This window comes from Electrophorus electricus, chromosome 3 (assembly GCF_041902795.1).
Source record: "Electrophorus electricus isolate QZ-2024a chromosome 3, ASM4190279v1, whole genome shotgun sequence".
Classification (NCBI taxonomy): domain Eukaryota; kingdom Metazoa; phylum Chordata; class Actinopteri; order Gymnotiformes; family Gymnotidae; genus Electrophorus; species Electrophorus electricus.
In genome coordinates, this window is record NC_137499.1 from 26,230,108 (window position 1) to 26,256,990 (window position 26,883).

At 43.9% G+C, this 26,883-nt stretch overlaps 1 protein-coding gene and 1 long non-coding RNA gene across 4 annotated transcripts in view; both read right to left on the reverse strand.

Moving 5' to 3' along the window:
* Window positions 1-14,778: 14,778 nt before the first annotated feature.
* LOC145653754 (uncharacterized) lies at window positions 14,779-18,131 on the reverse strand. Its single transcript, XR_014119947.1, has 3 exons — window positions 17,450-18,131; window positions 16,517-16,630; window positions 14,779-16,208 (listed from the first exon to the last, which is right to left on the reverse strand). It is a non-coding gene; the product is annotated as an uncharacterized LOC145653754 (long non-coding RNA).
* Window positions 18,132-22,350: 4,219 nt separating this feature from the next.
* Window positions 22,351-26,883, reverse strand: part of LOC113592241 (transcription factor COE3) — a 96,042-nt gene continuing 91,509 nt past the window's right edge. For all 3 annotated transcript variants that reach the window (XM_035525766.2, XM_035525773.2, XM_035525756.2), the window contains one exon: window positions 22,351-25,923. In XM_035525766.2, coding sequence (XP_035381659.1) covers window positions 25,892-25,923 — 32 coding nt within the window. In that variant the 3' untranslated portion in view covers window positions 22,351-25,891. The remainder of the gene's footprint in view (window positions 25,924-26,883) is intronic.

Below are 26,883 nucleotides of genomic sequence, written 5' to 3' on the forward strand. Positions count from 1 at the left end.
GAGGATGATTGGTTTAGGAGCAGAGAACAAACCTGGGAAGAGGCTCACATGTGCCTGGGGAGAGCCTCCAGGAAACAAAAGATAAAGACCGATTTCCACCGCACGTTGTACCTCGTACAACCCTGGACAGGGATCCACTAAGGACCTTCGATAACCACGTGCAATAAGCTAAACCCCAGGCACATAGGACCTTTCAAATTTCTGCGCAGAATCAACCCAGTGTCGTAACGCTTGCAACTTTCACCTCGCTACAGGATATCCCCCTTTGGTTCTTTAGCTCTTTTTTTGCCCTCTGTTTTCTCCGGTTTTTGATCTTGCTTGCTTTTTGGATTACTCTTTGCCTAGCCATTTTTCTATTAAATTATTGCCTGCCTATGAATACCTCCCATGTTCCTGAGTCTCTGCCGTTACAGTCAGGCTGTGTTTTCCTCTCGTGATGTTGGCTGCAGCAAGACTGGACCTGCCAGGTTGTTTTGTTCTCAACGCACAAGGGCTACCAGGCAGCCTGCTCCAAAATGTGGGGATAGTTGCTTTCTTAATTTTTTGTTGTTGAAGGCACACTAAATAAGGTTAGCTCTCCTTTCATAAAATGCATTTACCTATATTTCTGTGAAAATTGTTCATTTTGAGGTGAAAGTTTTCTGTAACATTACTTAACACCAGAGTACATTTAACCCTTGAGAACCCTTCCTCTCAGTTGAGCCTGCAATGGTAAACATGATGGTGGCCATATCTTCTGCCTGGAGACTTGTATGTTTTTGTTTGTTCATTAGAGATCAATGAGTGTGCTAAGCCGTTCTACTTCCAGGTCACGTACTTTACTGCACATCACAGTACTTCTGTACATCTGAAGGCTTCATGTAGCTCCTGTTTCATTTGGAAGCAGCCTTGGCCTGTTTGAGGAAAGTTATTGAGAGTCAATGGAATACACATGCACACACATATGCCCACACACTCGTGCATACACACAAACACACATACATATAAACATACATGAAGAAGAGCCTTACAGAAGAGTTACAGTTACTAATTGATATATCCCAGTTCAGTGTCTGCATGATTTGAGTCTGTACCTTGGGCCAATTTAGCTGTTCCACTCTCTGGGTTTTAATTGAGTCCACATTAAAATTTACTTATAAAATAATAATGGGCTCCTATGCAAATGAAGCCGACCCAATATTGCCGGGGTGGAATTTGCATATTCACAAGCAGCGAGGGAGTTCAGAAATCAATACAGATGATTAATATTATATGGGCTACAGGAATAATTAAATCCATCTGACGCAAGGCTCACTCAAGCTTGGCAAAGCGGAGACGCCGTTTTGCCACACTTTAATTTAACACAAGTTGCCCGGATTGCAGTTTCAATTACCAAGTGCCGAAATAATAATGCACGTTAAAAATTACACTTTCAAATATATGTTATTTCATTTCATTTGATTGAATACATTTAGGGATTAATTCCCCTTTTCTTGCGGCATTAACATATTGCAGCAAATTGCTGAACGAAATTGCTCCTTCTGTTGGGACGGGCCCATTCCAACGCAAATCCCCATGACTTTAACGCGAATAATAAAGACCCGCTCGCCTAAACAGGCCGAACATACGTGTCAAACATACATGCAGCTTAAACGATATAACGACGTGCTTTCTGCCAGTGGACGGTTCTGATATTTTTGTGGGTAAATAAAACTGACAGATGTTTAGCGATTAAGTGGGGAGGTATTTTGAGATTTAAGCTTACGTAAGCCGATATAAGCTGTTCTTTTTTTGTTGTTGTTCTGTTGTTTTATTTAATTAGGTAAATTTAGCGGGAGAACGTCGGCTGGATTTTTATGGCTTTCTCGGGGGTGTAGATCCTCTCAGGAGCATACTTCTCCTATAGCGGGCGGTTGCTGCGTTCTTGTGCATGATAGCATTATAATGTTCTGGGTTATGATTATGACTTTGTTAATGATATCGTGATATTAATATAGTGCGAAACCATCAAGAATGCTACAGAAACTGGAAGACAGATTTTTGCAGGTGGCTCCGAAAAATAATTTGTTGTGTTTGTAACCTGCCTACCCACAATCCTCCAGTTCCCTGCGGCGAGACTTCGCGGTCCACCGTCGCGTGTTGTCATTTTCTACCAAAAACAAACATTTTCCTTATTTAAATGAACACTTCAGGTCCGCCCATTAGAATTCCGTTTGCATAACAGATTAATCGCATGCATTTGCATCTCCTCAGCGATTCAAGGGGCGGGATCTCCCTGAACCCGCCGACATGAAATTATGACCATTATGTTCCTGACAACCCATTACATCTTGGGCACTTCCTGGGCATTGTCGAGGATGGCCCAGATTTTGGTCTTCGCCCGTAATGAATGCACTCCAGTAATGTAATGACTGAGTAATCACATTATTTGCTGCATCTACTTTGCGGGGGAAAGGCGGCGTACATCTGCGCCTCGACCGTAATTGCTAGGCAGGGAGGAGGAGGAAGAGGATTTGCATCAGCGCTGGGGAGTTGCAGGCCTGCAAATGATTGTGCCGAATTGTTTTTGCAACAGGAGTGTCCAACGTAATAAAGTTAATGATCTTGAAAAGACATGGGTGAGGAAATCTATTAGGATGCACATGTTTCCCCCATCGATTTTTGCCCCCAAAGATCTCATGATCCTGTAGGCATGCGATGTGCCATTGCGCCGGTGGGGGAGGGGGTTAAGGGCTTGATTACTATCAGTACACAGATACTACATTTTGAAGCCTGAGTTATTTGACTGAATCTACAGTACTATATATGGTGTAGTCCTTTTGTTGGGTGTTGTTTTGGAAATGCCAGTTATCAGGTAAGTAACAAATTCTTAGATGTCAACATTTTTACTGACAATAGGTTTCATGGTTATTGTGTCACTGCTCTTAAAAAAGTTTAATAAACTTTTCAAGCACTTTGTGCTCTTGATCTACTGTACACACGGCGTCGTTTGCATGAGTCTGATTGACTCAAAAGACTCAAACATATAAAGCCATCAGCAGATGGCTTTATATATAAACACAGAATATAAACACAGACTACATTTATTTATGGTATAAATAAATCTGCTGTGTTACTGCTGTGTTACCCAGCACAAAGAACCTGCTTAAAACACCAGAGATACAACGTTCCCCAACCCTTTATTTAGTTTGGTAAACACACAGTATCATTTTAAAGCTCCTGTCATCTGATTTGTATTCTTGCCATTTTTATTTCATCATCCTCTTTGTTACCAGCAGCAGCTTATATCTATGGAAATTAAGTAGACATCGAACAGGAAGTTGTTTGTAAACAACACAAAGTGCAGTCTTTGCGTGAGGAAGACTTTGTCTTGTATGAGGAAGCTCTTGTGTGAGAATTCAGGTGAAGTTGGCTTCATTTAATGCATGCTACTAGATGCTCAGCAGACTGCTGGAGATGGAGACTCACCGTCTCCTCACCGTCTCCTCCAGCCAGGCCCACCTGCTTTCCATGTTCATGTCTGATTATGTCATGCCTGCGATTTCTGGGTGAAACAGATTCTGCTCATCCCCTAGCAGCAGATAAATCTTGGTTTCCATTTGGCCTGTGTAATCTCCTGGCCTTGCCCGCACCTTCTGCATGTGTAGTTAGTGGGTGCATCTATTAGATATATACGTTTGGTCGGTTTAATTTGCTCTCGTGGGATCGCTAGTGGCGACGGCGCAGCCACTGGGCACCCCACAGCAGGTTCTTCATTTGTTTCTTTCAGATCTTTGTGATTAATTGAGATCTTGAGAGAGCCGAGGCACCCACACACAAGGGGAAGGCAGCGCTTAAACATGTGCGGGATTCTTAAAAACAAACGCCTTCCAAGCAGTTGCATGTACACACACACACACACACACACACACACACACACACACACACACACACACACACACAATCATACACATGCAAGCATACACATGCACATACATATGTATACACACATACACACGTATATACACACAAACACAATCATACAGATATATGCATAAATATATACACACTCACACACACAATTCATACAAGGGTGGTCAGATGATCCAATGACATCCATATTTCACAAAACCACCTTCAGCTCTTAGGAAAGACACCTTAAGGACACAAGCACCAGGAAATCATGTGCTGGGATGTTTTTGCATTTCTCTGGCTTTTTGAATTCCTTGGCATTAGACCGAACTCTCTTGATTTGCGCAAGCTGGACATTTGAGCGTTCCAGTTTGTTATTAGTTTTAGTTGGGCGTTCTCCAAGTTCTGGCCCAAGATGTTGCTCATGTCTTTTAGCATGATGGAACGTTTTCCTCAAACGGGATCCTCGACCCAAAGTTTCCCCGCAACTTCCCCTCACACGCGGGCCACAGCGACGCAGATCGCCTCTGGGCTTCCTGCAGGAGCACGCCTCCCGCGTTACCAGAACGCGCTCCCTGTACCCTCCGCGAGCCCGTCGAGCCACTCATCCTGCTCCTGGCGTGTGATGTCAGATTTATATCTGAAGCGGTGTCCCCGGTGCGCACGCCTCCCAAGCAGAGCCCTGGCCAACATCTGGAGGCGTTCAGAGGGCCCTCGCTCTTTACGGGGGCCACGGGCCTCTCTACTCGGTTTGCTGTCATTCCAGCACGGGCCATTACCGCCCTCTTCCACGCGGCCCGTCCTCTAACCTCCCCATCGTCTCGGCCGTCACGCCCTCCCTCCGCTCATCCGGAGAAGGAACGATGGGACTTTAACACCCGCTGCGGGCGAAAAACACATAAGAAAAAAAAAGATATTCTTTTTTTTCTCTCTGTCTGTCTCCGATTCTCTCTCGCTTTCTCTGTTTGGCTCTTCGATTCTCTCTCTCTCTCTCTCTGTCTCTTTCTCTCTCTCTCTCTCTCTCTCTGTCTCTCTCTCCCTCTGTGAGAGCAGGAGGAAGGAACAGGCCTGCCTGTGTGCACGAGGGTTCCACGGGGAACTGGGGCTTTGGAAGAAGGCCCAGATCAATGTGACCTAAATTCGAATGCGAATGAGAGGGCTGTCAGTGGGAAAGGACACTCTGTAAATGAGCTCAGGCAGCGCGGGGGCCCCTGGGGGCCCCAGGGAACCAGGGCTATGCCTCCCGCCCTACCGCTTTAATAAGTTCCAAATGGGCGACCCGGCTGTAGCACCACACAGCGCTGCCCCCCCCCCACCCACCTACCCCACCACCTCCAGCAGCTGGGGGTGGAAGGGGTACAGAGGGAGGAGGAGGGGGCTGCTCCTGCACCCAGAGAGCGAGGCTCGCTTACTGGCAGCAGCAAGAGGCTTAGCCTGGGTCCCTGGCTGGTGGTGTGGGCAAGCACGTGTACATGTCCGCGCAGGATCAGAAGGGGAAGCTTGGGCAGGGCACGGGAGGAGCAAGTTCCGCCTATGCAGATGATGGTGCAGTCAAGGAAATGGCTTAAGCTGGAGTGGCTTCAGGCGTGGGGAGGTTGCTCCCGGAGCACTGCACGCAGTATGCACACCCGGCTTCCTTAGGGGCTTTGTGGTTTACGGGACCTCCCTCGGTGACTTTAGATCATATTAAAATAATCAGGTGACCAAAAAAGGATGTCTGCATGCTTCATGTGTGTGCATGAAAGCTTCGAAGCAAATAGAGACGTGATTATGTCGAAATTCTGTTGTGTATTCTGAACTGTTGTGTAACCAGAGGCAAATTCCTTGTTTGTTCCAGCATCCTTGGCCTTTAAAATCCAATTCTGATTTGGATTCGAAAAGAAAACAGACCAAACAGCAAAAACTCTTCTTCTCCCTCATTCTCTTCCTCTCTCACCCTGTCTCTCGCTCGCACGCACACATATTTTATGTACTCTTATAAATCGTCTCTTTAGGATTTCATTCATCCATGATTGTACTTGCTGTGAGAGTGTTACTTGGGGAGAGGTCAAACATGCAACCAGGAGATATATATATATATATATAGAGAGAGAGAGAGAGAGAGAGAGAGAGAGAGAGAGAGAGAGAGAGAGAGAAGGGGTTGGAAGAGTGAGAGGAGAAAATGAGTGTGAGTAAGAGAGAGAGAGAAAAGAGAATATGTGAAGCTTTCCATTCTTCCCTTTTCCTTGAAATCCCCCCACCCCAATGTCGACTTCTTCCTATACACTACATACAGGAATCCATAAGGGAATGCAGCCCATTTGATTGTCTCTGATAGCATATGCTAATTGTTGATTGTCTCCAATATTATATGCTAATTGTCACGAATTAGCATAATTCATTAACATTTGGGTCCTAATTACACGACGAATAAAGCCGAACTCTGCAACCACGCTGTGTGCTTTGACTCCCTAATGCGCTCTGCGATTTATGCCATACCCATTTGCATATTGCTTAGGAAGTTGAAATATTAAAAGCATGGTAGAGTGAAATTTGTGATTAGTCCCTGATCAAATGTTGTTTCTTCTCTCCTCTTTGCTACACGCGTCTTTCCTGCCCCACAGGTGAGGTGGAAATCTGCTCCTTGGATTTATTTACAAAAAGAACACATTTGCCAACTTAAAAACGGGCCTTAAAATGCAAATTGTGCAAATGTTTTTAAAATTTTTTTCTTCATCTCGTAATTAATGGAATCCACGTTGTGTTTGGAGGAAATTTAGAGGAACAAACGAATGAATGTTTTTTTTTTTTTTGGTGTGTATCATTACGGGCTAATGCATCTGATATGTGATCTTTTATTCTCTTTGAAACTCCCTGATTAAGAGTCATTAATGAGGCCCATGAAGACTCAACCCCAGCGTCTCATTTCCTTCACTGAGGTAACCGCACTCATCCACGCACTCGAATAACACTCAATAATTCACTCAACAAACAGCATTCCGCAACCATTCCAAGTCATTACCATCTGTTGACCCCCTGCCAGGTGGAATGTAACTGTTAATTTTATTCACTTAGTTGTTGACTTCACTCAAATGGTCAATGAAAAGATACCTTGTAAAATGACTGTAGGTAAATTGACCTAATATCATTGTGTGCGGGTATCATCCTGGCAGAGTCAAGCATATGTCACTGATAAAAACTTCTGTTCCAGCTCCATTCCTACCTATAAAATTAATGATCCTTTAAATACAAATAGAGCAATTCTTAAAATACAAATACAATACATAAACACAGGCCAAATCTCATGCTCTTGGCCAATAAGTCTGACAACATAAAATACTGCAGTGAGATACAAAAATAGCTATCTTGGCCTAGGGACCTATATATGTACAGTTGAGTCTTTTCCTTTACATACATGCATACAGCTTTGGAATCTGTTCCGACTTCCTCATCTGTGGAGACAAGGCTCCCAAGGACAGGATTAGGGGCCACACGAAGGGCCCCTTCGGGGCAGGGCCAGAAGTGAAGTAATTGAACAGAGCCAGTGTGTGTGGGGCTGCGTCGTGAGCACGCAGCCTCCCAAGAGCGTCTCAGGGAGAGTAGAATGGGAGGGTTTTAATGAATGGAGACCGTCATTAAAATGATAACTATTTCCTCCGAGATCACATCCAATTTAAATGTAAAAGAAAAAAAAATTAGAGGAGACGTATGGGAGGGGAAAAATGGTAATTGAAAGATCTTGGATTTTTGCTGCCATTCAACTTGAAGCAGAAGCGAGGAGAGAAAGGGATGCGACTTCCAGTTACTTCTCCTCCTTTCCATCTTTCCACGGGGGGGGGACGTCTGCAAGAAGTGGCTCGACCTTTAACCCCTGGAACCGCGATAACTCCTGAACGTTCCACTTCAGTGACTCCGTATTCCGTAAAGGAAAAGAGAGCTCCAGATGGAATCGAGCCAGCATTGATAAGCACGAGTGTAATGTGTAACGGTTAGAATGAAATAATGATGATAATGCCTGGTGACTTGTACTGAGTGTACTTCATTTGACTTACTTGCTAATATAGGCAGCTTGTGTGTGTGTGTGGGGGGGTGTATGCCACTGTGTGTTTAAATATGCATGTATGTATATTTGGAAGTTTATGGATGTGCCTGCATGTTTGTGTGTGTCTTGTGCATGTACTTATGTTTAATTGTGTTTACTCTGTGTCTACTCTGTGTCTACTGTGTGTGTGTGTGTGTGTGTGTGTGTGTGTGTGTGTGTCTTCTCTAAGTGCACTATATAAATCAGTCCCCTGTTGACTGTCCCATGTGACTTCTCTGAGTGTGATGGAGACTGAAAGCTGGATGTCACCTTCTTTCCTGAGACATGCGCTCATGAATTGGAGTGAGCTCTCTCACTCTCTCTCTCACTCTCTCTTTCTTTCAGGTGTTCCTCACTTACATTCAAGCTAAAATGCCAAAACCATTTTGTGTAGGACACCGACAGAACTCATAATTGAAAGCTATTAGTCGCCCTGTAGCCTTCCAGCTCTTGTGGGAGAAAACAGGCGAAGTCCAAAATCTCAGCGGCACACCCCAACTCCCACACAACAGGCAGATGTCTAAGCTGTCTTTGTGTACTTCACAGATTAGCGTGACAAACTGATCCATTAAGGACATTATGTATGCTCCACGCACTTCATATTCAGTATGGAGAGACATGAATTTGACATGGGTTTATTAGGCTTGACGAGCTTATGGAGTAATTCAACAAATACTGAACATCCCTGGGTCATTGCATCCGTCCTCTTTCACCTTGGCCTTGTTGGAAACAATAGATGTTTGAAGTGCAAAAACATGAATTCAGTACTTACTGAATTCAGTACTTGCGCTAAAGAAGAAAGCTTTTGTAAACAGACAAATGGCATAAACAAGCATCAGGCATTCACAGGGCAATGAAAATGGCAAGGCACAAACATAACCCTTAGATAAGACACACTAATAATGGAGAAAGAAGGTGCAGGTGCTAATAAGGAGAGTCGGTGTGCTGCTGGAGGCGGAGCCTTGACTAAAGCTGCTTCCAAAGTGCAGAACCAAGTACCCAGCGGACGTGGTGGACAAGTGTGGGTGGCCAGAATATCACCAATGGTTAAAAAAAACAAACATCAAAATAGGGTCCAAACCATCACCAGCAGGAACCCTGAATCTGGCCTCACTCTTAGTATATAGTGAAGGGGACCACCCCACCTTCAGTAGTCCAAGAAAGCCCTGACGGAATATGGTGATATGAGCAGATGCTCTGCCTCTTGTAGGGGACTTGGCACCACCAGCCTGAGGAGCGAGATGTAAAAGGATGGTGAGACTTGGAACTGCAGGGGGAGTTCCAGTTTGTAGGTTCACGCTTGATGGGTTTCACAATCTCCAATTGACATTTGACTGAGCTTCTTCAGAGCCTGTACCCAGGAGGTTCCCAGTGGTGGTGACCAGATGGGGTCACACCTCCTTAAACTTCTTGTCAACTGCTGGAGCAGCTTACCTCTCAGGGTTAGTTAACCAAAGCAGCTCTGAAATGTGTCCTGATGACAAACTGATATTGACGGTCTAGGCATACTTAGCCAAGTGAAAAAACCTACACCGGTCACCCTGTCAATCTCCACAGTAACTCTGCAATAAGAGGTAACAGTGAAGTTCCTAGTTTAGTCATGCAGCTGACGTTTTGACTCAGTGTGATGACCTGATGTGAGTCTCAAGTCAAACCCATACTCAGAAATGCATAAATGCCCACCAGACTTTATGTAAATTGGTTACCTTGGTCAGATGATATATCTTCTGGCAGCCCGAAATGGCAGAAGACTGCCTGCAGTGGGGAGACCTGGATCAAGGCTTTAGAGATGCGACAATGACAAGTATGATGATTTTAATTTCTGATCCTGAGAGGGCTGTGAAAATCCTCCAAAAGTTCCAACCAGTGATGTGGTTCTGGAATCATCTCTAAGGTGACCATTGGGAGCTGGTATAGGACCTTTGCCTGAGCACTCACTGATCAGAAGACCACATGGGGTTGTATGGCTATATTTAAGGTGGTCACCAGTACCACTGGGACATGAGTTGTTGGGTCTGGATCACTCCTGAGTGGCCTGTGTGGCCACATGATAAGTCTACTAAAGCTCAACAGTATATACAACAACTTGGTAGGTCAGTCACTCAGTCCAGGTTTTCTGGCTGTTTCATCTATGAAGTCCTTATCAATCCACGCAACCAAGGATGTGTATTCAGTTTCATTAATCCTGGATAAAGCATCTGCTTTAATATTTTTGGTACCAGATCTATATGAATTGTAAACTGAACATAAGTGAAGCATTGGGCTAGTCTGATGTAATTTGGATTCTGATTGTCAGTGTAGACAATGAAAGAATCTCCAGACATTTCTATCTGTAGAAGCTGGTGAAATCTAGGAAGCATTGCAAGCCCTTTTCAGGACAGGGTTGAGACCATTCCTGCACTGACTGTACCTTGTGCTCCTCCATGCACAGGCCACTCGATGATAAGGCAGGCCATGCAGGCAACAGATGTAAGATGGAAATGTTGTTTCCTGACCAGAATCAGGGATTTTGGGAACTTCACTGTGCCTTCACTTAGGCCCTGGTAGACTATGTATTTTTGCAGTCCTCCATCCCTCTTTACTACAAAGAAAAACCCTCCAAAGGCAGGCGAAGTAGGAGGGTGATTAAAACCCTGCCTCAGGACCTTCTCGAGTTAATCCTCCATAGCAGACATCTCCTTTGCCAACAGGGGATATACTCAGAAGAGGAGATGTAGCACCAGGGAGAGGATCAATCACGCAGTACCAAGTTTGGTACGGTGGTAATTCTACAGCAGCGATTTTGCTGAAAACCCACTTAAGATCCTTTTTTTTCCCCTGAGGAATTTACTCCATCCTCAGACCTTCTGTGGGAGTTGAACCTTACCAGAGTTGGCAGCAATAGGCCTTGCATTATGATGACCAAGGTACAGTCTCTGCAGTTCCAGAAAATACGGAGCTTGTGTGTTTTTTTGTTTTGTTTTTTTTTTGGGGGGGGGGAATTGAGCCATGAGAGTATGACAGTGTGTAGTAGGAATGATAAAAAGGGAAACAGTTTCCAAATCTGTCAACCCAACCTTTAGTTTCACAGGATTGGTTACTTTCTGGACCCACCCAAAGCCCAATGGACAGCCATCTACGGTGTAAATGAGTAGTGGTGGGTTACGTAGTTGGACAGGAATTAGGAGGGAAAAAGGTCACACAAATGATCAATAAATCAGCAGCTCCAGTCCAGCCAGCATCTCGATGCAGGGAGAGTAGTCATCTGGTGGTGCAGGTGTAGTTTTGCCTTCTGTTGTTGAATTTGCTGTTGTTGCAAAAGACATCCACAGTTAGGCCAAATCGTACTGCAGTAACACAGAGATGCTGGCAAACACTAAAGCAGAAAGTTTTAATAAACAGAGACAAACAAGATAAAAGACATAAACAAAGAAGAATCTGGTATTCACAAAGCAATGAAAATGACAAAGCACAAACACATGGGATGGTGTAAGGGTTCATTGCAAGAAACACACAAAGACCTTAAATAAGTCACACTAATGATGAATAAACCATAGCAGCTGCTAATAATCAGGCAAGGTGGAGCCCTGGAGATGCACTGCTGAGGGAGGATCCGTGACAGGCCATGATGATATAAATGCCACTATATACAGTACACTGGAGTACTGGATTGGATTTTTATTTCACACTCACATAGCAGTTTTCCAAAAGTGAATTTGTGTTTGAGGAGTTACAAAGACTACTCAAGCATTTCAGAAAGTAAAGAAAAGGAAGTAATATAATTAATACAAACATGTTATTGTAAATACAGTTAAATCTCAAAAATAGAAAAACACTCCGCATTCAAAATTCACATTAGGAGAGGGACAGGAGACTGCGGTGTACACTGCAAAGGAACTACATGTCCAAGTCAAATGTGTTTATATAACACTTTTCTACAACCCATGTTGTCATAAAGCAGGTTTACAAATGGGTCCAGATCTCTAGTGAACAGTCCAGAGGTGGCAGTGGTAAGGCAGAACTCCCTTACACTACGAACTCCCATGTGATCAATAGTTAGTGATACACCTTATTTGAACACTTTAAATTATTATACTTTATTCAGGTGGTTTATAGAAAATGATTGCCTTGCTTATCTAAACAGTTTTTGCTTTGAAGTAATAAAGACAACATATACAGATACACGGTGAAAAAGCTAAAGAAGCCAGGGTGGAATTATATCTCCATAAAGCATTTATATAGACTCAGTAATCGTACTGTACAGTTCATCCAAAGATTCAAAGCAAACACTAATGTATCAGGGACCCTGTCTATACTGGACGCATGGAAACAAGAACACACCATGTTAGCAGTGGAGCACGGGGAGCAGAGGTACAGTCAAACAGCCCATCCACCTGAAGCCACATCCAGTGTGGTCCGGATCAAAGGGGGGGGGGGGGGGGTCGGAGTGTTTATCAAAGAAATTACCAATCATAATATCATTGTTATTGGTCTCTAAAGGGACCCAAGCCCATCCTACAGATTACTGCATGATGAGAAAAAAAATGCAATTAAAATGTCAACTACTTTTTATTGGAAGGCGCCTTTCCTGTCGAGCCTAGCGTCCCCTGGGGACAGCGCCGAGCGGGATATGGATGGCAGAGCAAAAGCCAGAAGACAGAATTAGGGAATGTTGCAGTAAGAACAAAACAAATTAGGTCCGTCGTCAGATGGGGGTGGGAGTCCTGTGCTAAGTGTGCTTAATTAAGCCCCGAGAGGTCATGGGTTCAATTCCAGCTGCAGGCTGTTGATCTTGTAAGCAAGTGATCTACCTGACCTCAAGCTGTGTTGTTGGATAGTTAGTAAAAGCCTTAACTAAGAGAAGTTGTACTTTCATACAGTGTGTATTATAAGTGCATGTTCATGAGTCAGGTGGCTTATGCTTTAGATCATTTTTGATCTTCGAATCCATATGCAAACATGTGGACTGAAAAACACAAGAAGCATGTGGAGAAGGAAATGCAGAGCTGCACATGTAGAGCTTGTTGAATAATTAGGCTCTTTCCAGCCGCTCTGGAATAGCAGATACATGTCAGAGGACACCTCTACTTGGTGGTTGAGGCCCTGATGGTTGACAGAGAAAAACCCATCAGATGTGAGACAAGTATATGGTTGGATGGGTATCCTGCCATGACATACCCTCTGTGTCGTTGGTCTACCTGATTACATGGGTTGGACCCAGGAAAGAAGTGGTAATACCTGGCAGGTCACACTAGTCTGGTAGATTTGAGGTATCTTAAAGTGGATGTACATGGGCTCTGCAGACATCAGGGTGGGGTCACAGAAGGTCAAGGAGGCCCTGGTGTAATTCAAGAACAGCTTGGTATCCCAGGTTCATATGGAGCCCTTGCTCCTGTGACTCCTTTCCATGGGCTGGATGGTCAAAGTTGGCCTTGGAGAGTGCAGGATACTGGGAAGGGGAAAAAGCGCCCACTCTGTTTCCCACTCCGTTTCCCACTCCGTTGCCCACTCCGCTTCCCACTCCGTTTCCCACTCCGTTGCCCACTCCGTTTCCCACTGTTTTTCACTGTTGCCTACTCTGTTTCCCACTCTGTTTCCCACTCCGTTTCCCACTCTGTTTTTCACTGTTGCCTACTCTGTTTCCCACTCTGTTTCCCACTCTGTTTCCCACTCTGTTTCCCACTCTGTTTCCCACTCTGTTGCCCACTCTGTTGCCCACTCCGTTTCCCACTCCGTTGCCCACTCCGTTTTTCACTGTTGCCTACTCTGTTTCCCACTCTGTTGCCCTCTCTGTTTTTCACTCTGTTGCCCTCTCTGTTTTCCACTCTGTGGCAAAAGCCACCTCTGAAGCCTCAGATCTCACTATATTGGGTGAGTTAGAAGCACCACACTTCTCTGAGCGCCATTCATTAATTAGTGCTAAAGTAACCCCATGACTGAATAGATCCAAAATGGATCTAATTAATAAAAGTTTTTTAATAAGTTGCCACTGGTTCCACTGGCTTCTTCTTCTCTTTCATATGTCTTATAATTTTAAGTTAGTTAATTCATTCATTGATTCATAATTAATAATTTACTCTGGAAATGTTGACAGTATAATGACCTTTAAAAGCTAAATTTATTGTGCTGGGTTTGATAGCACAGGCATGGTACGAAAAATGGAAACAAGATAGAAAGGAATAGAACTTTTTTAAGTGGATTTAACAATCAGGTCCCCTGTGTGTTCATTAGCATGGCCAGTTTGACTTATTTTACAGCCATTTGTAATTAGTATCTGCGAGAGTTATTGCCATAATCAGCCTCAAGTTCTCCTCCTGATTCCTTTGGTTGGCCATTAAACTTTGCTGTTCTTTTTACTTGCTGTGGGGAGACGGACATTTGTAAAAGCCCGCAGTTGTAAAACTAATAAAACTGTAGGGTTCCTTTAGGAGGAGTTTGATCATTTCATAGTTATGAGGTTTTGTTCAAACTTCAAAGCAGCCCTTAATAAGGTTATTGTAGCAGGCCTCCTCGAGACCCTGGATGGCTGGGCATAGACACAGGAGCTAAATAATGTCAAAATAACAGATTACCGATCGCTAACCAACATGGCCAGCAATAACTATTTACACATATTAGATTTGCATGTGTTCATATATATATATATTTGTTTGTGTGTGTATATAATAATATAACATATATGTATACAATAATGGACAATAGTGGACAATTGTAACAATAGTGGAAGACTATATATATATATATATATATATATATATATATATATATATATATATATATATATATATATATGCCTTCATATATTTTATGAAGAATAAACAAATCTCAACATTGCTTTAAAATCCATTTTAATTTAATTTGCTGTCAATTGTCCGAGTTGTGCCATCCAGCTGTTTGCTACTCTACCTGTGGATCCTATAAAACGGTTTATAGGGCCTGTTCATGCCATGGTGCATCATAAACCCTTTCACACTGCTGCAGGTGCCCTCGAAAACCTTCTCCTTCCAACACTTTACATGCTTCCCCCTGTAGCCAAACATTTGTGCTGATATTTCCCCCACACGTCTGACCCACCCCCAAAAGGTCTGCCAGTGTGGGGCCAGTACAGACCGGGGGGGGGCTAGCTCGGGCTAGCACCGCCACCGCGGTTTGCCGGGGCTTTTTATGGTGTCCCGTGAGAGGATAGTCAAGGCAGCGAGGAGTGTTTGGGAATAAGGAAGGGCTCACTTCACCCAGGGGCCCTGGTGCTCTCCATCACACCCCATCAGTCTTTGCGTGGGGGCCAGTCTCTCCACTCCTCAGCTGCTTCTATTTCCTGCTCCTTTAGTGCCCATCTAATGGCTTATTTATTACATCCATACTTTAGAAGGAGAATCCTGTGTGGCCTAATTAAGGGCCGCTCTTCTTTGGAATTCTATGATAATTATGGGGCGTTCGTTGTTTTAATATTAGTCCTCGCCGGGCTGGAACTCTTGCGCTCCGCCCGTGTTCCCAGAGGGGTTGTATGTATGGTGCGAGCATGGGCCGAAGGAGCTGAGGCAGAGCGATGGTGGTTGTTTATGTGGCCGTGGTGAAAGACTCATCTCTAGCCTCCCATTTCAAAAAAGAAAAAAGAAAAAACACACACCTCCTTCTGTAGGGTGCAGTAGCCAAGACGTGTTGCATGCAGAGAAAACATGCCTGCCATGAGTTGGAGCAGCGACTGGAGCGCTCGCTTGTGTTTGTTAACAGAACCCCATTTTCTGGGTTCAGCTGCTGTATAAACACATTCAGGTTGGAACACTCCCAGAGGAAAAGCCTCCCTGCGGACTTCATCCTACAAGGAGAAGGTCTCGGAGGCAAAGATACACACTGTGTTTTGGAAGTTCTCACACTTTGCAGAGGTTTTTTGGTTTTTTTTAATCCGTAATTACAGGAGTTCTTTTGTTTGTGTTGCGCTAATGCCAATATTCCACTGAAGACATTATATCTTTTGCCTGAGGATCCTCTGTGCAAACTTTTCTCCACTTTTGAAAGTCCTTGTGAGTCCAGGCCTAATCAGAGGCCGGGACAGACACAGGAAGAGTCTAAAAGGATGATAAATGAGGTAATGGATAATGTGCTACCAGGGCCACAGTGAGGAGAGTATTGGATGGCTTTTAATTGTTTGTAATTGGTCCATAGCAGGGCCGTTTATACCAGCTTTACAGTAAGGTTGCATCTGAAGATAATTGGCATCTGTCCTCTAGAGACATGCCAGAACATGAGTGGCATTTCCAATATTTTTACAGCCATGCAAATGATCTCGTTCCAATTTCTCCTGTACAAATGCACACACACACGCACACACACACACACACACACACACACACACACACACATTTACATTTTCAGCATTCATCAGACGCTTTTATCCAGAGTGATTTACAAAAGTGCTTTGTCATTTACTCATAGAATGTATCCTAGTTAGGACAGTAGGTTAGAGTTCAAGATACCATTGAACTAGAGTACTGTAGAAATACAGGGATCAATGCTGATGCCTAGAAGTGCAAAACAAGTATAAGCTCAGACAATAAGTGTAATAACAATTAATATCAAACTATACACACTTGAGCTTCAGTTACCTACCAGGTGCAGGATCAATGGCCATTTAAACATTACACAATAAAAGTCTTCAGTCTGCGTTTGAAGACTGCAAGGGACTCTGCTGTCCAGACAGCCAGTAGACAGCCGTTCCACCATCTGGGAACAGGACAGAGAATATTCTTGATGCTTGTCTTCCATGAGTCTTCAGACACACACACACACACACACACACACAAACACAAACACAAACACAGTTCCTTTGCCTATTTTGCCTGCAAACCATTATACCAAAAAAAGCATCTGGAGAGATGTGTCATATTGAAGGGATTGATGAGTGCTATAGTTTGGAGTATGTTCTGACGTTGTGAATTGTTAATGGCGCTGATAGGATGTGGGCCGTACTTTTGTGCATGCCTTTACATGAACATGTCTCAAAGCCAGGCACAATACACGAACGATGGAAAAAGACTTTGTAAAACATTGCTAAAACTCAGTTTCTCTCAAGTAAGAAAACACTTCCTAAAGCTAATAGCTCTACTCCTGGCCGGTGTCTCGACCATAAAACCACATGGACCAACCACAGTTAAAAGGCAACTATGTAATAAATTTAGATGTGTGTAATGGCCAAAGATCAAACTCAGCATTAGAAGCGAATGCATTTAGTGATTTCCTAGTCTCACCTCCAAAACCTTACTTGAATGTTATTGCAGGTCACATGACTGGTCACATGATTTATCTCAATCTCTGGTCAGGAAGCAATTCTCAAAAATTGAGCTTATTGCTCCTTTAAAGTGCTTTAAAGTGCCACATGAATTGTTTTGCCAAAAGTCCAAAGACGTATTTCAGATGCCCACCACTAATGCCTCCCCTCATCTGTTCACATCACCGCCCTGCGTTAGTCTGACAAACACCAACGCCTGTGGCGCAGCAAGCCCCCCCCTCGCCTTTATGATCTGCTGTTCCAGTTATCCTCACCACAGCTCTGGTTGCCGCGGACGCGCGATTGTCTCTCCCAGCGTGCTGTAAATCTGCCAGGGAACACGAACGTCTCCTCCGTCGCCAGGGCGAGGGAAAGGGACGCTCCGGCCAAATCCCTGACTTGGCTGCCGTTGCTCTTGGCAGGTACCTGGGGCACGTCTGCTCCTTCCATCATCCGTATGGGTTACACCACATCCTCCTCTCCTCTCCTCTCCTCCTGTCCTTCTCCTGTCTCCTTTCCTCTTCCTCTCTTTCTCCTCTCTTCGTCCTCTGCCGGCCCCGTTGTCTCCTGCTCATTAAGCACGCAGAATCCGTTTTCCCGGTGCGAACAGGCCCAGGCTGCGCATTGATTTATTTGCTCTGATTCGGACCTGGGAGATGATCATGCGCCTCTGCTCGCTGGATCTCGATAGGAGCGCTCTCGCCCCCGTTGGCCCCGATCTCCCGCTGCCTCGTCCGGACGCGACTCCGCGGCAGTCCGAACGTGAGGAACCGGTGCACGCATTTGTAGATGAGCCAGTAGCGCAACGCTATGCAGCCCATCCAGAGCAAAGCTGCGGGGCAAAGGTGCAGTTTGTGAGGACGCAGCCCCTGGAGCGATGCCCCGGCAGCAGACCCTCTCCGTCAGGGATGTGCTGAGTCTGCATATCTCAGTGCCTCGTGGGAGACTGGTGTTACCGCGAAGCTGTCGCTCTCTCGCTCTCTCGCTCTTTCTCTGTCTCTCTCTCTCTCTCTCTCTCTCTCTCTCTCTCTGTTTCCATTTCCTGTCCTGCTTAATCACTTCCAGGTGAGAGGTGTTCCTCTGGCCTCTTCAGGGTACAGTTATTAAACCTGTTTTCCTATTGATACTGCGGGTTTGATATTTAGCAGGTCTGACAAAGTAAAGATCTCATGTTTGGCGTAATATTACAAAGGAAACATTAAGTGAATTATTTGGCCTGAGTGACTGGAAATACAATGTTGCCGAAGCTCAGACTCGAATCTCAATCTCGGGTCCCACGCCACATTTGGCTTTCATTATTTTTCCCAAAATTTAACAATAGCACCCAGGGATTAAGTCATGGGGAGGGTCATAGCCAAGACAAACATCCTGCCTCCCCCAGAAAAATGGAGACAGATACAAAAAAAGGGAAACAGGTGTAAAAAGCACTTTTGTTTGTGTTCGTGCGTGTGTGTGTATTTTTCTTGTGTTGTGTCTTCTTGCAGAGGTGTTCTGCGTCGCATTTGTCTTTGAGAAGAGAAGCACTTCTGGCAGCCACCACTTTGTGAAAAACGTGGGGTGGGGGGGGCAAGCATACAAGAAAGAAAACAAAACCAAAGGAGAGCTGTTTTCCCTCGCGCTTCTCCAGCGGGGCCGCAGGGCTGGACTGCAGTGGAAGGGGACGACCTCTGCAGCACCCCTCCAGGTTGGGGGTATTGTGGCCTCCCAGCCCCACTCACCACACTTAACCCCCCTGGGCTGTAACAGAATGATCCCACCCAGAGCAGCAGAGTCAAGCAGGGGTGCACGACCAAAACCCGCCACACTCACCATTATTCTTCATTCACCCACGCGGTCACACCCCCCCCCCCCCATTCATCTATCTGTTATCTGTTTTCCTTTTTCTCTTGATCCTTTTTTGCTTTTTTACTATCTTCATTTATCTGCCTTACTCCCCTCCACCCCCACCCCGACCAGACTATACTTTTGCAGAGGAAATGATAATATTTCTTCAGCTGATACAGTGTGAAAGAAAAGAGGAGTGGAGAGAGAGAGAGAGAGAGAGAAAGAGCGAGAGAGCATGTAGGAGAGTCAGCTGTGCGCAGAGGTCAAAGGTTAAGAGGTTAAGGGAGTGATGGTAGGACAGAGGCAGGGGTGGAGACTACCTCAATCTCAAATGTTAAATAAACGAAGAAAAAGGAACAGAATGAACCAAACAGAAGGAAGAGAAAGTGTGCGAAAGCTCCATCGTGGCCTCAGAATGTCTGTGTCCTGTGTCTGTGTGACTATCATTTCTTTTCATTTTTTGCTAAACTTATAAATAAAATAACTCTGAGAGTGAAAATAAATAAAAAACAAGTATTAAAACAGTTTTAAATCCTAAAAGGTGATACTGTTTTCCAGGTGTGCTGTGAAAGTAGTTTTTTAAAGCAGCATTTCCTAAGAGTTGATTCGGTAACACCTGTCACTGCTGTTGACAGGTGGGAGGGTTTGATCAGGAAAAGTGTGCTCCTTTCCTCACCATCGTCGTCGTTGTTGTCGTCATTGTCATCATCATCATCATCGTCATCATCGTCATCAGCGGCAGCAGCAGCACCACACATGCATGTGCGAGGTTGAATCCCAGTCCGCAGCAGCGGAGTCAAAGGAATGTGACCCGATGGTGTCGCCGTGGAAACGTGGTCTTTCCCTCCTTCTGCTCTGCCGGTTTAAAGCCGCGGACATCGGAACGGCTCCGGCAGGGATGATGGATCACGTTGCAACAGTGAACACCTGCTGGGACCGTTCCGTGTCCTGCGCTATAGTAACCGGATCGGTGGAGAGGGATCCACAGCGGGGCGGTCTGGCCCAAAGCCGGCCAGTGTCCCGGCTGAAATACACGCTCTTTCCAGAGACGCCAGGATGAACGAGCGATGTGTTGTTTCGACAGGGTGGAGACACCCTGTGTCTGACAGACGTGGGGCTTGTTGGTGGAGTGGGGAGGGGAGCATTAGGACCCCGGGCTCTGTTGGAAGCTTCCTTTGAATGATAACTCGTAGGCCCCACCCCCACACCCCCCCACACACACACACTTTTATTATGACATCATCAGGACACAAGAAGTGCTCACATTCCAGTTTATTCAGGATCATACATGAAGAGTGACATCATGGCATCAAATTTGCTGTGCTTCATGTGAACACATAACACCTCTCTCTCTAACACACACCTGCAATAGCAGTAATGTTTTCCTTTGGAAATTTTCTGTCCCCTCCCCTCCCTAAAAACTGTTTTAGCTAATATTTGGACATACTAAAAACTTTGGTCACACCAGAACCGCTACAATCCTGTAAACGCATGCGAGAATTTGCCAGAAAAAAATCAGCTTGCACTGTTCCCAGCATGCTGTGCGCTGTGTGAAAGCTATGGAATGGGTTTTTCCCACTGAGAGGATGCTTCCACACACACACACGCACACAAGAACGAGCACACACAAACACACACAAACACACACACACACACACACACACCACCTCTCAGCTACATTGCTGTGTTGCTTGTGCTTTTAGCTAAATCACCCGTAAACCCACTCGGCCTCATTCTTACTCTGCCACCGCAGACCGCACTTGGCCCCGAGAGCCCTGCTCTGCATCGGACCCTTCTTTCTGTTCCATGTGAAATCTTAACCGAGGACGCCTCCGTATCGTGTATTATTGGGTCCGAGTCTGGCAGGCGAGCCACTAGCAGGGCTTATGCGCCAGTGGAGCCACTCGTGAGGGGTGAAACGTGATGGGGCAAATGTTAGGGGTGAAATGGTGTTAGGCACTGCCAGACTGCAGCAGGCCCCTGGGAGAGCTCCCGTAATACACCGAAGTCCACATTTGCCATCCCTCTTACAACAGACATACTGATCTTTAATCAGCTCCCTCATGTTTGCGTAACTGTACTCGATAGTACACAGCAGCCCATAACTGATCCCACAGTCCTTTGGTAAATGTTGTTCTCTGCAGAAAGATGAGAGTAGGGTTTAGATGCAGCTCTCAAGACAGGGTCAGGGTCCAATAGCCCAGGAATTGCTGGACTGTTGCACATGTCTGTGTGTGTGTGTGTGTGTGTGTGTGTGTGTGTGTGTGTGTGTGTGTGTGTTTGTCTGCATACAGGAGTGTGGGTGGGGAGACAGGCTAGGCTCTGATAAGCTCTCTCCCACACTCTCTGTAGATAGTGCACAGATTTCCTGCATGCTGGGTCTGGGCCTGATACCAGCCTGGATATCTAATTGCATCAAAGACCTAGTGAGGGCCTTAGACTTCAAACAAAAGTGCACACACAAACACACACACACACAGTGCATCACATACGCAGGTATGTACATGTGGACCATACACACACACACACACACACACACACACACACACACACACACACACGTCATAGAATGACCTTCCTTTCTCTACATGAAGTGAGCACTTTTGCACTGATGAAACACTGGAAGGAAGCATGTCGGACATGACCTGAATTTGTGCCGGATCAGAACGTGCACAGCAAAAAAGGTGTGAGGGAGAAAACAAATCCCAGGAAATACAAGTCGCGCAGGAAGAGAGTGCAGTGATGACAGAGCAGTCATGCTGAACCTCTCACGCTAGGGTTCAGTGCCATGCTAACGCCATGCACTGACTCTGGGGACACGGGCTCCAGATCTCTTCCAGATCTCTTCCCACCTTTTATACCGCACTGCTCCTGTTGCTGTGAGCGAAAATCCCTTTCTGAAGGAATGTGGTCCTTTTTGCTCAGAGAGAGACAAAAAGACCTTCAAAGCAGTAGAGGGAGGGAGGGAGAGAGAGAGAGAGAGAGAGAGAGAGAGAGAGAGAGAGAGAGAAAGAGAGAGATTACTGATTGATTCTGATCTATAATCAATTCATCTTTAGGTTGAATCATACAACTCTGCAAAGCAGAAGTCGTGTAAAAAAAATAAATAAATTACTGGATCGGTTTTCAGAATTACAGCCCATGAAGTGTGAAGCAGCTTGCATGCAGTCTAGAGCCAAAGGTCAAAACCTCAGAAGGGTGAAGCTCGCTGGGATGCTCCCAGCACAGCACTGTTCTACCCCATGCCAAGAGCCACGGCATTCAGCTGTTTTATCCGTGTCAACCCTGCAGGCTTCCGAACGCAGGTGAAAGGATGAATGTAAAGCTTCTGAACCAAAGTGAGGGGGGGGGGTTTGTTTTCAAGCCAAATGTAATCTTTATTAGTCTGTTTCTGTACAAAAGCACGGTATCACAGGAAAGAAAAACAAAACCAAACAAAAAACAAACAAAAAAATAAAAACATGCATTTATGTACAGCAGGGTGAGTGAGAAGAAAGTAAAGCATTCTCCCCATTTTGAATTCTAAAGACATTAATTAAACATTGTGCTTTGATATACTTTCAATATATTTCATATTTCACAAAGATCAAAAAGCAATACCTCTACCCTTCTCACTTTGAGTTCAACATTGAGGGGAAAAAGAAGGCAGCAAAAGTAAATCAAACAGTATTTTCACACCGTGTTTGAAAACTCAGTGTATTGATGGAACAGGTACTGTGTACATGTGTGTGTGTGTGTGCACGTGTGTCTGTGTGTGTGTGTGTGTGTGTGTGTGCACGTGTGTGTGTGTGTGTGTGCATGCGTGTGTGTGTGCGTATTCAAATTTATTTTGAATTTGCATGTCTTTTGTACATTTAATTATGGTCATTCTGTTTCTCATGGTTTCTGCCACAATCTGTGAAGAGAAATGTAGTGGAATTAATAAGGTTGTCTTCACACACACACACACACACACACACACACACAAACGCACACACACACACACACACACACACACACACACAACATAAATAATGTGGTAAAGATCTCCACTCCAACATGGGCTGTGTAGTTAAGTCATAATAATGTCATCTACAGTGTTTTAGAGCAACTTGATTGAAAGACCAAATCAGCACTTTTTTAAAAGATGGATCCCATGTAGTGTAAACAGACCAGTTATCCCAACCATTATATAAACAAACCAGTTAACCCAAACATTATATGAATTTACATCTAAATGTACTTACACATATATTTATTTATACCTGTACCAATGGTCCTTTCTAAAACCTGTTTGCTTCCAATGTGACATGGTGTCTGTGTGAAACATGAGTGAAATCTTTTTCCCTAATTTAACTCAAACACCCCCTCACAAAAACAAAACAAAAAAAAAACAAAACAAAACAAAAAAAACATACCTACTCCTAAACCATACTGATTACACCTTTAAGTACAAATAAAACGTAAAAGTTTACACTACCCGAATTGCTTTGTGTCAGCTGGCAGTAAACGCATTCGAAGGAACATTTCTGACAGAAACAAATCCAAATGAAGCCAAAGTATCCAACTCGTATGTCTAAAAACCATCGCCATGACTTTTTTCTGATTTGTGATTTGAGGTGATCAAAGTAATAATGATATATAAAAGTACATTGTCTTTTGGAGCACAGTCTATTGTAAGGCATCAATTATATGTTGTTCTTTTATTTAGTTACACAACTAATCCACCATAATGTGGATAGCAAGCTGCTTGCATTACAGTAAATACATTTTGCATAAGTAAATGATACAGGCTGTGTGTAACAACGATAACAATACCACCAACAACAGTAACATCAATGAATGGTTCCGTCTAGTGACTGAGTTCATGTGTGGGGCGCCAGTTAAAGGTTTTTTGGACCAGTTTGGTCTTTTCATGGTATTATCCATACAGGAAATTGTAACACAGTATTTTCATCTGCATCAAACCAGACCCGGCTGAGACAGCATACCGTTTAGTCTGAAGTAACCATTCAAGGATGGAGAATTATCATGGAAAGATTTCAGAAATATCAACAAAATCACATGATGAACAATTAGTCATTTCAGCTATGACCGGAGCAAAGAATAATTCAATCCAAAACAATGTCTGAGAACATACTGGTGCATATTTGTAGAAGTTCTTTTTTTCTGTTTTTTTTCTTTTTTTTATGGTTGCTAAGATACATTGCTCTTGTAAGTGGCCCAATGAAAACAGTGCAGTAAGAAATAGCTATGATCATACACATTTCACAAGAACTCACAGGACAAGAGGAAGAACAAGAAAAACACAAATGCTGTTTACAAAAAGAAGACGTTAAATATACAATTGAAAAAGCCTTTTTTTTTTTCTTTACAAAAGTGGTGGAGCGTTACGTCCTGTTTTTAAAAAACAGGGGACATGGCATGTCCAGACTTTCTTGTTTTTGTTTTTACAAAAAAGTGTTATTTCACTTTTCACTCTTTTTACAATATCTAAAAGGTATTAAGACATCAAATGTGTTTCCATAGATATTTGATATTATTATTCAGGCCTAAATCACAAAAGAAATCCCAAAACATACTTTTATAAATACATACAAAAAAAAAAAAAAAAATCACAAGAAGTTGTTCAACAATAAGTCTGGTACCTAAATGTGATTAAAACTGCAGAAAGCATTCCTGGTTTAATTCTACCAATCCACAAACCTGTAACTATACTGTACCTACGGAAACAGTACAAGCTTAAAACTGATTGACACCCTAAATTATGTTGATCCTTTAAATCTGCACATTAGCCTGACGACATTTTTTCCTTTCTGTTGTGGACAGTTTGTAATTGTGCATTTTCTGCTAGTTAGAAATCCAGTCTCTACTTATTCAGATTTAATGATAAAAATTAATGCAATTTTTGGTACTACTTTACAGTAAGACACAGCCTGTGAATGGCTTATAAGTGGTTTAAAATTTGCATAAAATTAGCATAAACACCTAAATATCAGTAATCAAAAATCATTAATAAAAAATCTTTAACAGCTATAACGCATAACTAAGTGGCAACAGTCACCTTTTTATTTACATGTTATAACCGCTAAAAAAACATTTTTGTGTCTATGACATAAATATCCATTAATAAACTTTAAAACTATTTTAAACTATTCATAAACCCTTAACAAGGGGAGACTTATTGTAAATTAGTACCCATTTTGCCTTTGTGAAAATAAACCCTTGAAAATATTACGTTTTATTGAATAATGCTATAACGTTAAAACAATCGCACTTTGATCCACGTCTGATGCATAACGTTGTTCCCACCTCTGCTTGGCTTACTCCATCATTAAACGCTTTTTTGTCCAGTGGAAATGAGCAAACTTGAAGGAACTGAAACCAAAAGAGGAAACAGGAGCCCATCCAAAGACAACTCCATGCAAGTAAACAAACAAACAAACAAACAAACAAACAAACACACAAACAAAAACCCCTCCAAAGCCAAGCAGAGGGATGCAGCCAGGAGCCGCTGCACAGTACCGCACCTCTGTTCGGAGAGCTCGCCGGGATCATCTCAGAACGCCACGTCGCGAGAGATTCTAGCCGCCTCCATGAACGGCTGCCGAGCGCTTCCTTCCGGAACGCTCAGGAGAACGACAACTAAAATGGTCTGGAACCAACATAAACATGGCCTACGGACATTTCAGGGCATGGGGCCTAGTGTTTTTTTCTCTTATATTCCTTTTTTTTTTGTACTTTGTCCAGTTGATCCAGGTCTGAAAGATTCTCTTGTGGGGGGGGAGCTCTTCCATAGGACAGTGACGATGAGGATGGTGCTTGCTAAGTGGCTGTCAGGCAGAATTCTGGAGCTGGCGAGTTCGTCTCGGGCTCAGTGAAGCTCCGGGAGCACGAGCTCTTGCTTGCTCACTTCACATGGGCGGCACGATGAGACCAGCCATGGCTGCCGAACAAGAAGACACACGTGAGCGATCAGTGACAGACAACGCAAACACAAATGACACAAAAGGCTCTCGATAGCTGTTTCTTTATGCTTATGGCCACAGTTTCGACTATAGTTATGGCTATAGTTATGGCTATAGTTATGGCTATAGTTATGACTATAGTTATGGCTATAGTTATGGCTATAGTTATGGCTATAGTTATGACTATAGTTATGGCTATAGTTATGGCTATAGTTATGGCTATAGTTATGGCTATAGTTATGACTATAGTTTCGACTATAGTTATGGCTATAGTTATGGCTATAGTTATGGCTATACGATCAAATACCTTTAAAGTGACTGGTTGTTATATCTAAAACAGAGCACTTTTACATAATTAAATCACACTGGTTTTTGTATAATAATCTAATCTGATGATGGCAACTGCAAATTTTACAACACACCAGGGTCCTGCTGGAGCTGATGAACAAGCGTAGGAAATGAACAGATAGAAACTTTAGATTAAGGGGAAAAAGGGATATTAGACTGTTGAAAGGAAGTACTGTTCTCCTCCAAATATGCAAATGAGAAGGGCCTGACCTCAATATGCAGGCTTTTTGTAGCAGGATGTGGGAATTAAGACCTGCAGGTCACTTGACGGACATGAGACAGGACGGCCAATTAAAATAATCCGTTTTGACAGTCTTCAGCTCCATGAACTAGACTGTGAGGAATATCTGACCTCCCTAGTCACAGTTTAAGGGTCAAATCTGGAAATGTGTAATTTGCTGCGAGCATTAACAGCTTTTTGGAGGTCATGGCGCCAATTTCAAATGGAATAACAGCCGATAGCAAGATGGGGTTATTTAACGTCAAGCCCCATCAAGGGAGTAGATTTGGGGGAATAATAGCTTTGTAGTTATGGATCAACTTTGACCTCAAAAACTCTTATGCGGTGTAATTTTCTTTCATCGTGAGGA